The 12,304-nt window shown below is 38.8% G+C and overlaps 1 protein-coding gene across 6 annotated transcripts in view; it reads left to right on the forward strand.

Annotated features, from left to right (window-relative positions):
* The window catches only part of LOC147010863 (teneurin-3-like), a 417,211-nt gene that overhangs the window by 224,044 nt on the left and 180,863 nt on the right, over positions 1 to 12,304 (forward strand). For all 6 annotated transcript variants that reach the window (XM_085858959.1, XM_085858958.1, XM_085858960.1 and 3 more), the window contains one exon: positions 1,037 to 1,278. In XM_085858959.1, the coding sequence (XP_085715085.1) occupies positions 1,037 to 1,278 (242 nt within the window). The remainder of the gene's footprint in view (positions 1 to 1,036; positions 1,279 to 12,304) is intronic.

Genomic DNA, 12,304 nt, shown 5'->3' on the forward strand with positions numbered 1-12,304 from the left:
TGCTCCCTTCTCGCTTCCCCTTTCTCCCTCCTCACTCCCTTCTCGCTCCCCTCCCTCTCCCTCCCTCCCTCTTCTCTCTATCCCTCTCTCTCACTCCCTTCTCGCTCCCCCTCCCTCTCCCTCCCCCTCCTCTCTCTATCCCTCCTCTCTCTCTTCTCTCTCTTCTCTCTCTTCTGTCCTCTCTCCCTCCCTTTTGTCCTCTCTCCCTCCCCTTCCTCCTCTCTCCCTCCTCTGTCCCTCCCCTCCCTTCTATCTGATTCCCCTCCCTCATTCTCCCTCCACCCTAATATCCTCTCATTAAAACGACGGATTGTATTTGCTAGTATATACTAGGAGGGGTTACCCGGCATTGCCAAGCAGGGCAAGCTTTTCCCGGTGGTGGTTTCGGGACGTGTTCGACATTGAGAAGCTATGGAGTTATTGGACACATGGTGGTTACCTTTTGCCTGCCTGACACCACATCCCAATAAACCCTTCGCAGTCTTTGATGGCCTCAAAATGGACGTTAAGGCTTAAAACCTTTTGCAGACAATGAAGTACCTCCGCCCAAAATTTGAGCCTCGACGTGCTCTGATTTGCTGTGAAAGAATAATGTACAAACACACAAACACTTGAAAATATTTACAAGATATAGACAGTGGTGTGCAAAAGTATGAGCCCATTTGTCAATAAAAATCAATACCATGCTTTCTCAAATCACCATTTCAACCACAAATCCACAGAAATATTTTCAAGTGTTTGTGTGTTTGTTTGTTTGGGTGCTTATGCATTTTCATTTTCACAATTCTTTTACTTGTGACCATTATAATTTAACCACATTTCTTTACCTGTGACCATTTAAGTCCCTGTCTTTAAACACCTGAGTCACCCAGCAGAGGCCATCTGGTATTGGAGGCAAAGAGGTTGTTGTGTATGTGCATGACATTCAGCATCATGTCGTTTTCAGATTGGTGGAGCCTTTTTTGTGGTGTGTATGTGTGTATATATGTAATTAACTTTTTTTTCCCTGCCTTGCCTTCACTTTCAATCATTTCAGTCGACATTTCCTTATCAAATCTGGCACTGGGGCCTCGCCACTACTCAGCTCTGCTGCACCAGCATATCCACTGACCTCAAGCACTGTGTATGCGCCACTGCCTCGACCCCTCGCCCACCCTTCATTCAGCCGAGGTGTCTTCAGCTTTCAGAAGACCGGCCGTCCTTGTACCTGGAAGTGTGCAGCTGTTTGTGTGGGTGCACTTGCTACACTCCTCGCTGTGCTTCTTGCATACTTTGTAGGTAAGACATTGCACTATTGGAAGTATTGAGTTTCATCCTATGATGGAGAATGTGTTTCTCAAAGTGCAACATTCTGAAATAAAAACGATTACTTGAGAATTATCTGTTAGCTCCAGGTTATTTAACCACCATAAACTCGTACTCGTTAAGCTCATGTCAGGGCTGCTTGGGCTTGTGAAGACTAAGACCATTTTTGTCTGACTTGTGCCCTCACTTATGTACTTCCCTATTGTTGAAAAATTAAATTAGTCATTGTCCTGGGGTTTAGAAATTGACAATTAATACTATGATGCTTATAATGTTGCACTTATGAGTTACTTCAGTGATCTCCATTTTAATTTGGGAAAGCTGATTAATAAATACTGCTTGTAGACTTTCCCAGAAACCAAAAACACTTGTCCATCCATATTATTGTTTTATAATGAAGCTACTGTCCGAACACCATTTTATCCCCATCGGGTTTTCCTGTTACCTCGATCACATTTGCATGCATGAAGCATTGACTATTATGTTACTTACAACAAACTTTGAACATCCCTAGTAGTTTATTTTAGTTCATCCATGAAGACAATGAAACAGCCTGAACACGCAACACTTCTCATGAAACTCGTGACTCACTGCCATCTTCTCTCTTTTTTTAAGAAAAACAAAATATCTGGGATATAAGTTTATCATTATCCTCCCTGAGGTCGCTCACCTGCATTAGATTTTTCCTTCATTTTTATTTATTTATTTCTATTTTAATTTACGGATGCTTTCCGATGGTTCTGTGATTTTTTTTTTCCTCCTGGTATAGCAGCTTCCATGTCTGTCGACACACAAAATTTCCATACTTCCCCATTGTCTTGGGTCACTCACCTGCATTTATTTATTTATTTCTCATTTATTTATATTTTAATTTACGGATGCTTTCTGATGGTTCTGTGATTTTTTTTTCCTGGTATAGCGGCTTCCATGTCCGTCGACACACAACATTTCCATGCTTCCCCATTGTCTCGGGGCACTCACCTGCATTAATTAATTTATTTCTCATTCATTTATATTTTCATTCATGAATGTTGTCCGACGATTTTCTGATTTTTTCCCAGTGTTCCGGCTTCAATGTCCATCGGCACACAAAATTTCAGCTTTCTACGATCGATCTTTAATATCAGTGAGTCAGTCAGTCCATGGTTAGAAAGAGCTTTATATATTAGATATGTATGTATGTATGAGTATATATATATATATATATATATATATATATATATATATATAAGGTGTCCCAAAAAAATATACAACTTTTCATCTGCAAAGAGGATGGTCATAACATATTTTTAAAAATTATATATGGCTGGATAGAAAGCGGAGAGGTTGAAGTTTATTGTACCAATGTCAAAATTGCAACCAAAATTTAAATTTTGGTGTAGAATCCAATTAGCCAACCAATTATCCCATACCAACCAACCACCACCCACATGGTGACTTTGAGAAAAGATCGAGGCACCAGTTCAGTTGATGCATTACCAGGATTTTCAGTTCCCCAGTACCGAAAATTTTGCTTGTTTACCTCCCCGGACAAGTGAGCATGGCATTCGTCCGTCATGTGAAGTTTTTTGAGGAAGTCTGCATCTTCCTCCAACTTTCCTGAGAACCAATTTGCAAAGTCCAGTCGTTTGCGTTTCTGTTGATCAGTAAGCACCGTTTCCGTTTGAATTTTGTATGGAAAGGCATGAATGTCTTGGCGAAGGATCCTCTGATCGGTGCTCTTATGAATGTCTGTCTCGGCAGAAAGTCGTCAAATCGATTTTTTTGGACTCTGAACGACCGCCTGTCTCACCATTTCCACATTTTCTTCTCTACGACTTGTCCTCTTCCGACCACTGTGACCCTTGTGAAGGTCACAGATGGTTCCCACATTGGTAAACTTTGCGATGGTGCACTTTATTTTCCGAAAGTTTGGTGCATGGCGCAAGTGGATACTGAAATGTCTCGAGTAAAGACGTTGCACCTGTATGACACTTTTCGTCTGGTGCCAAAGTTCAACAATTTTCGTCCGTTGTTGTACGATCAGTCTTGGCATTTTTCTGGTGCTTGCTTGGTATCAAAATAAACTTCAGGGTCTCCGCAACAAGAAATGAAGCATTAGTGACAAAATTACTGCTTTTTTAGGATCAAACGAAGCATTTTAAAAGTTGTATATTTTTTTTGGGACACCCTTTTATTTATATATATATATATATATATATATATATATATATATATATATATATATATATATATATATATATATATGTATTAAGCCTGGTGTTGTTTTGGCGTTAAGATGACTGGCTTGGGATCTAACGGTTCGGAGTTTGAGCCCCTGTTTTTCCCCATTGAATTAATGCTAGGTGGGGTTGACTCAGTCTGTCATCCTTCTGAGGTAATCACAATGAGTACTTGTGGACTGGGGTAATAATCAATGGGGGTAACCTGCATCGGAGTGGCGACCTGTCCAGGACTGGACTCCTTGCCAATGAAACTGCCTCGGCAGCCCTGTGTGCCTTTCCGGCATAAAAAGAGTGGTATTATTTTCTATATGTGTGTGTGTGTGTGTGTGTGTGTGTGTGTGTGTGTGTGTGTGTGTGTGTGTGTGTGTGTGTGCGTGCGTGTTTCCTCCTTAACTCCAAAACCATGTAAGCTAACAGCCTGAAACTTTGCATGCATACAAGGAAGTGCAAGAGTGAAAATTTAGTGTTTGGGTTAATCAAAAAATACCCCTTTTGAAGATAATTAACGGCCTTATTTAATTACATGCTTTATCAGGCGCATCTTCGGCCACCTCGTTTTCTGGAGTCTTCAGGTATATCCTGGTTTACCTCTTTGGGGTCTCTATCCGCAATGTTTTTTGGCCTGCTCAACCATGCCTTAACTTGGAACAGGCCACAACTATTTCTTAATGATTAATTTTTTTTTCACTTTCCTCACTCATATTATCGAAAGCCTGTTCATCAGAGCTAAGAATCGCTGGGAAGATAAATAAAGTTTTTATGGATTTTATGGTAAATCAAATCTGGCTACGAAACCATGTGACCTATGATGTCATATATGTGAGCGTTTTGTTCCTCATGGAGAGGCGGTCATATATGTAATGTTGCACCTCGATCTGTTCAGCTGTTTCAGAGAAGATTTTTGAATGTTTAAGAAAAAAAAAACAATGTGGCTACCGAACCACGTGATTGACGTAATCAATTTATTTTCTGTGGACCAATTTATCTCGAAATGACCCTCAAAAATTGTCATACTGATCGGACGTAGCGTTCTATTTATGCAATTATAACATCATGCCAAAGTTACCTATGACATCATAAAAAATCTCACTTATTCCCCATGAGGAGTAATTGCCCTGTGCCAAATTTCAATTTTTTCTATGATGTGGTTTCAGAGATACAAAGGTCAACAAAAATATTTCCTTTTTTCCAACATGGCTGCCACACCATGTGACCTATGACGTCATAATTATTAAAACATTCCACATGAGTAGTCACTCCTGTGCTAAAAGAATTGTGTCAATCTGACAAGCGGTTGCAGAGAAAAACACGAAAAGTCAGTGTGGCCAAACAGACAGACAAACAAATGAAAAATCGTGCTTACCACGACACTTGGCGAATTAGTTGACCTTTCCGTGTGGTGGTCCAAGCTGTAATGTCATGGATTGTGTGGTGTTTACTTGTTCATAGATTAATAAAATGACGCGATGTCACAAATAACAATTATCAGGGGCACGTTGTCATGGTAACGGCAGCAGATTGAAAATTTTCACAACTCATTTAAAGCCACCATGTGACATTCAACAACTTAACATTGGTGCTTGTTGCCTTCATTCTGATCGTAGAAAATATTTGAAAATACCTAGGAACATTGCTTTTCAACCAGCTTTACGATCCCGTTATCAGGATTGAAATATGTTGTAAAACAAAAATATGTATTTTATATGTGTGTTTTTCATGTTTTAGGTGACCCTGACCTTGACCTTGGGTCAATTTCTATCAAACTTTGTACACATGTTAATATTACATGCTTAAATAGACAGTATAAGTTTCAATATAATAAGTGCAAAACTGTTTGAGAAATAGCCATGTGTAATTCACAAAATTACCCATTGGTTTATAATGGGCGATAATATAAAGTGATGCAGAATCCAGATCCTGATCTTGAACATCACCTAAAGTCACATATCTTTTTGCACTGTGGATTTCTATCAGCTGTTAAAATTTCATCCAAATCGGTTAAGAATTGTGACCTGTAGAACGAATAGAATTTTTTTAAAATCACGCCAATAGCTAAAAACTTTGACGTCATACGCTTGCGAAAACTGTGCATAATTTGTACAAACATGCATTTTAAAACATTTAGATATTCCATTGAAGTTTGTTTTGGCGTCAACAGGAAGTCGCTACGACTTCCGGTCACTGAGTTATGTTCAAAAGCTTGTTTTCACCTTTTTTTGACGTAACGTCGTGACGTTAAGTGCGATTATGACGTGATTTGATCTCAGACTATTTCAGCAAGATTGGCTATCACGTGTTAAAATTTGAGAACAATTGCTTCAGTAGTTTTGGTTTTACACGAGCGTAAATATTTTCTTAAAATGACGTCAATCGGCAAAACTTTGACGTCATACGCTTGCGAAAACTATGCGTAATTTGTAATAAGATGCATTTAGTAATCATTTATATATTTGAATGAAGTTTAATTCGGCGTCAACCGGAAGTCTCTACGACTTCCGTTCACTGAGTTATATTCCAAAAATGTGTTTTCACATTGTGTGACATCACGTCGCGACGTTTAGTCCGATTAAGACGGGGTTTGGACGCGGACTGTCTCAGGTGGATTGCCTATCAGGTGTAAAAATTTAAGAACGACTGATCCAGCCATTTGGGCTGTAGACAACCGGACAAACAAACAAACCAACAAACGGAACAGACCAACATACTTGACACAATCGAAGATTTTGCCAGGTAACAAATGGACCCAAATGCAATACCCTCTCCTCTGGGAGGGTAATTATGGATACGAAACAGGAAAATGAAACAGAAAGAAATACAGCCCCAATGATTGCAAGGAAAAAAAGGAAAACTACAAAATGATATATCAGAAGATATACTCTGACAGATGGGAAAATGACAAAAGAGCAGGAATATTTATAAAAGAGCTTGATAGGACAGGTGTCGACAAGAAAGGCTCTTTGGAATGGCCAAGAAGAGGTCAAATTAGTTGGGATGGAGAATGTGTCATCATCAATGCCCATGACCAAGGACACTAAACTCATGCCTTTAAGAAAATGGTGGGATTGAGGCAATTGGGCAAATGCAGGTTTTGTGGGGGACGAAACACAAAGTACCAGTCACCTCCTTTTGGGATGTAGATAACTCATGTCAGAACATCTTTACACAGAAAAACATAACAGCGTCTGTAGAGTAATCCATTGGCACATCTGTAAACATTTCAACCTCCCGGTCCCAAAATAATCTTGGAAACACAAACCAAATGTGATCCTTGAAAATAAACAAATAATGCTCACACATGACAAGATGATCCCGTCAAGTGTGGACACTGCAAGCAAAGCATTGCGTCTGGACATGGTACTCAAATACAAAAAGGAAAAAAACGACATTGTTAATCAAGGTTTCAGTTCTCAATGACTTTTGATTAAATGCTACAGAAATTAGGAAAATGACCAAATACCAGGATCTGAAAAATGAGTTCAAGAGGAGGTGGAAATTGAAGAAAGCTGAAATTGTACCAGTAATAGTTGGAGCTACAGGAATGAAAAATAAAACCCTGACTGAGCACTTAAAAAATTCCTAGGAATATCACTGCAAACGAGCTACAATTGGAGGCTATCAGAGGTTCAATGAAGATTCTAAAAAGAGCCCTTGGAATGAGGCTTTGAGAAAAAAAAAATTCACAGTTTGGTTCGTGAATCATGATCCTTAACCAAAAAATATGAGGTAGAGATTTTGAGTTCTGGTAGAACTCCCTCCCATCTCCTGAAACCCACAAATGGAGATAACCCAAGTTGAGAAGTCAATTGATAAGGACTTCTGATTATCACCCATGGTGCGAGACAATTCATCTGGTGTAGTGGCCATAAAATATGCATGAGGACATTGGAAGCCATCAAAAATAAAAACAAATATGAGGAGTAATAGCACAGAATTATCACTTTGGTTTGGTTTGTAAAAAAATCCAACTGTGGATGAGGCGACTTTCAAGATCCAAGATGGCACTGGTCTAAACGCCATACTCATGTACAACGTAATGTACTCGGAGAGGAAAAATTGTTCTGCTCCACTCTGTGAGTCATGGAACGTTGAATTAACACGAGTATATAAATGTAGGCCTAAAAATAGGGTCCCAAAGGTAGACTACTACAACTGTGGTGTATAACATGGAAATGTGATGTTAGCTTATCATGATCATCACCAATGATGTCGAACTGGCGACAAGTTTTTTTTTTTCAAAGTCTCTTAAATGAGCGTGGTAAGGTCCCATGCTGATTAGCCAAGTGTGGTCATGTGAACTCCTTCCCCAGACATGAGTGGATAAAAACAGGCATGCATAATGATGCGAAAGGAGGAATTAAAAAAAATCGCTCCCATGCCCAGGTGCAAGAAAATTCAGACGTGATGTATTTCATAAAATACCAGGTGTATATAATATAATGAGTCTCTACAAAGTTTATACAATGATTCATAATGGACATTCTCATTTTTCTCTTCAATAAGTGATATTCATTCTACGATGCTTCAATAAGCTATCTGCAAACCCACTGGAGGTGAAACACCATCCCTGGAAAAGAGACATCAAACACCATCCCTTCACTTTGTGGTGAAGATCATTTAATGAGCTGTCTACAAACTTTAATTCCTCCACAATGAGTTTTATCTCGGCAATGCCATTTTTTATCACCTCGGCAACTTAATATATGAGAACGATATGAGTATTTACTGACAAATATTTCCTCAAGTTTCCCCTTAAGGGCATCCTTAATCTAAGGATCGGTGCATATTTGAATATTCCTTAAGTTTTTCTTTAAAACCTTCCTTAACCTCAAAGGAGCACCCCACCCACCCCATCCCCCTCCGTCCTTAAACACCAACCTTTTATTTTCCAAATGGTGCTCTTCATTAAAATTGGTCACGAAGAGAATGATTATCGCTGTGCAAGACATCGCGAACATGTTTTCAAAGACCGCCTCAACCCACTCGACGTCTATGATGATGTTCCCCATATCTAAAACACATACTAAGGAAGAGCTAGAATTATTATCCGAAAGATCTTTGAGCTCCCAACAGTCATTTCCACAACAATATGTTTTAAATAATTTAATTATGAACTTCATCGAACTGACAATCCTATGGTATTGACAATCCTATGGTATCATCATACTACTATACAATGTATTGTCTTTCTTGTGCTTGAGAAAAGCCTCCACTAGTTCTTCTGTCTCTTCCTGAATCCAGTTTGTAGATCACTTCGCCACCATCCTGCTTTCGGACACATCTTCCAATATCTCATCTGATTGGTTGTCTCGCAGAGCAACGGCTCCTAAAGGATTTCCTCACATAAAGGAAATCCTTGCTTGAGGATTTTCCTAAGGGTTATTTATGTAACAGCCCTCAATGAAATCCTTCACTAAGGAATCACAATGTACCTTAAGTGGAATATTTCCTTCAGGAAGAGGGAATTTTTTGCAACCAGGCCTGGGAACTGAACTTGGCATACAAGAAATAAGGCTTTGACTTTGGATACTCAATAGGACATTTAATTGCCTTTAAGATACTCACGAATACAGCTTGCTTACCCTTACACTATTCACCCTCACAAGCTTTCAGCAGGCACACCATCTCCTCAACAATTGTTTGGTCAGCAAGGCCAAGCCACACAGATTGATCAATAGCATGCTCCTTGGTCACCAGGAGAGCTCACTTGAGGAATTGTTCCATTGGCATGAATTTTGTTAATCTGTTCCACGTTGACGTGATTCCATTGCTGTCCCATTCTGTTTCTTCCACAGTTTTCTGTATCATAAGCCAAGTGCTTGGTTATGCTAGTTCATGGAGGGCTTGCCATTACATAGTTAACGAAGCATAGGAAAAGGCCATTCAGCCATTCTCACCTGTGCTAATTGCTCTCAATGCTCTAAAACCTGTGTGTTATGTGTTGTTGTTTTGGGGGGGATGGGTCGAAGGAAGGAGATGGTGAGGTAAGAGTTGAGGAAAGGAATGAGAAGAGGAAGGGGAATATTAAGGGGATGGAAAGCATGAGGAAGTACATAAACAGAAATCCACCCTTCACAGCATAGGTGTGGCAAGGTTTTATTATTATTATTATTATTATTATTATTATTATTATTATTATTATTATTATTATGATTATAAAGCCGGACCAAATGTCCGTCCGTCCATCCGTCAACAATTTTTCTTTCTGATCTTGATGAAACTTAGTATGTGGGTAGAGGTCGATGAGTGTTGCACAACGATATAACTTTTGTCGGGGTTCAAGGTCAGGGTCAAGGTCACGAGGTCACGTAAGTTATAAAAATCGCCATTTTCAAAACATATTTAGTCTGCCATTCTACAAGATATTCGGCAACTGTTTATTGATTATGAAAGTAAAAAATATTATCTTGTATCTAACCAGACAGATTTTTGAATTTCCGTCCCGTTTGGCCGCCACTTTACCTGGAAGATGGTCAAAAATACCTCCCGGTACAAAGAAAACTTTTTACTTCCGATCTTGATGAAATTTGGTATGTGGGTAGAGGTCGATGAGTGATACCCAACGACATATTTTTTCCAGGATTCGAGGTCAGGGTCAAGGTCACGAGGTCGCGAAAGTTGTGAAAGTCACCATTTTCAAAACCTATTAGTGTTATTTTAGGAGATATCTGGCAACGGTTCATCGATTATGATCGTAAAAAACATTATAGAGATGACCGTCACCCCCACACGGGAGTAATTTTTACTATTATTGTTATTGTTATTTTTACTTGCAAAATTGAAGATTTTTCAAGTATATTGGTCAGTAGATTTTGTTATTGTCTATTTGTCTGTCTGTCAATCACCTACAGGTCACAATTCCAAACCGATCATCATGAAACTTTACCACATGGTAGAGTTTGTCATAAGCAAGAACCCTGTTGTTTTTGAGGTCAAAAGGTCAAACCATCAACATAAGTCAAAGGTCAACAAACTTATCAAGTTTCTAAAATCCTCAATTTTCATCTGATTGAATTCAGTAAGCTGATATGAAAATCCTTTTAAAATTTAGAGTCGATCACCAATTATTTTTGACGTCAAAATCGATCAAAAGGTCAACATAGTCCCAAGGTCAACAACTAAGGTGGTGTTTCTAAAATCCTCAATTTTCATCCGATTGACTTGCAATTTGAATAGGATTTATATTTCAGCTCGTTGAATTCAATGAACCAATTATTTTTGAGGTCAACATAGGCCAATAGATCAACATAGAGCAGATTTCTAAAATTGTCAGTTTTCATCCGATTGACTTGAATTTTGAAGAGGAGTTGCATATTTGGTCATTGAATTCAAGTTTTGGTTATCCACTATTATATTCTCCACCAGTCGCTCTGGAGCTTTGAAGCTCTGTCATCCAGGGTGGAGCTTGGCTTACTGCCTTGACTCCACTCACAATTGTAACCTGGAATATCAAATAATATGTCCACCATTTTGGTCGCTACTTAAAAGCCTCAGGCTTCAGGCCTCTGGTGTACTGAAGACTGAACGTGTCTTCTGTCATGACAGAAAGGTACATTTTGATTACAACCCATGCAGAGGAAATGAGGTAATGCATGCTATTTTCAGGAGCAATCGAGGCAGCAGTCTATTGCCTATACGCCGCCAAAATAAAAAAAATTCCTATACTCAAGAGGACTTCTGAGTTTATGTACATTTAAAAACTGAACAAGGTGTTGTTTATCGTGAAAGAAAGGCAAGTGATTACAACCCATTCAGAGGAAAGAAAATGGTCATCGTTAATATTTGAAGTCTTTATTAAAAAGATAACTGCAGTCTTTACTTGTGACGGCCTTTCATGCTATACACTGGCAAAAAAAATGAAAGGTTGTTGTACGTAATTTCGGTTTTCACCCACGTTTTCAAAGCTGAATAGTGTGCCATTAAAGGATTTATAAACAAACTGTATTTGACATGTATTAACATATTATGTGAAGTAAATAAATTATGTACATTACATCATTTTTGGATCTGATGAATTCCCAGTACCCATTTTGGAAAACTCTTTGTGCAGCATCTAACTCAAGATCTCCAAATGTCATTCATGTCTATGCCCATGGGTTTTCCACAGCTGCTGGCCCACTAGTTTTATATTACTTGTTTGTAATAATTCTACTTTTTATCATTTTGGGGATGGAGGAGAGGGAGCAATCGTGTGGGAGTTGAATTGATGCAGATGATTCATTCATACTTAACAAGACCCACACCTATAGAATCAGAACTTCTCAATACGCTATCAGCTCAGCACAACTTGCACACAGACCTGCACATCACACCAATGCTACTCACAGTCTACCTTTACTATTTCTCTCTTCTTCTGGATGGGGTAATAGTACATTGTCATCACATGTGGGTGGGAAAAGAAACACTGAAAATGGCAGGCAATGGTCAGGCTGGGAATGATTCAGCCTGACAAAGTCAAAGTGCTGTTATTGCTTCAGCTGGATTGACCTGCCAAAATAATTTCTGGCCTGACAAGTTTTGTCAATCATTGCAGATACTCTATTTCAGAGAATGAAGTGTACTCAGTTGCACATAAGTACAGTGGGGAGAACAAGTATTTGATACACTGCCGATTTTGCAGATTTTCCCACTTACAAAGCACGTAGAGGTCTGTAATTTTTTTATCATAGGTAAACTTCGGCTGTGAAAGATGGAATCTAAAACAAAAATCCTGAAAATCTCATTGTATGATTTTTAAATAATTAATTTGCATTTTATTGCATGAAATAAGTATTTGA

This window comes from Eptatretus burgeri, chromosome 16 (genome assembly GCF_056783735.1).
Source record: "Eptatretus burgeri isolate ZD-2024b chromosome 16, Ebu_testis_v1, whole genome shotgun sequence".
NCBI classification, from domain to species: Eukaryota; Metazoa; Chordata; class Myxini; order Myxiniformes; family Myxinidae; genus Eptatretus; species Eptatretus burgeri.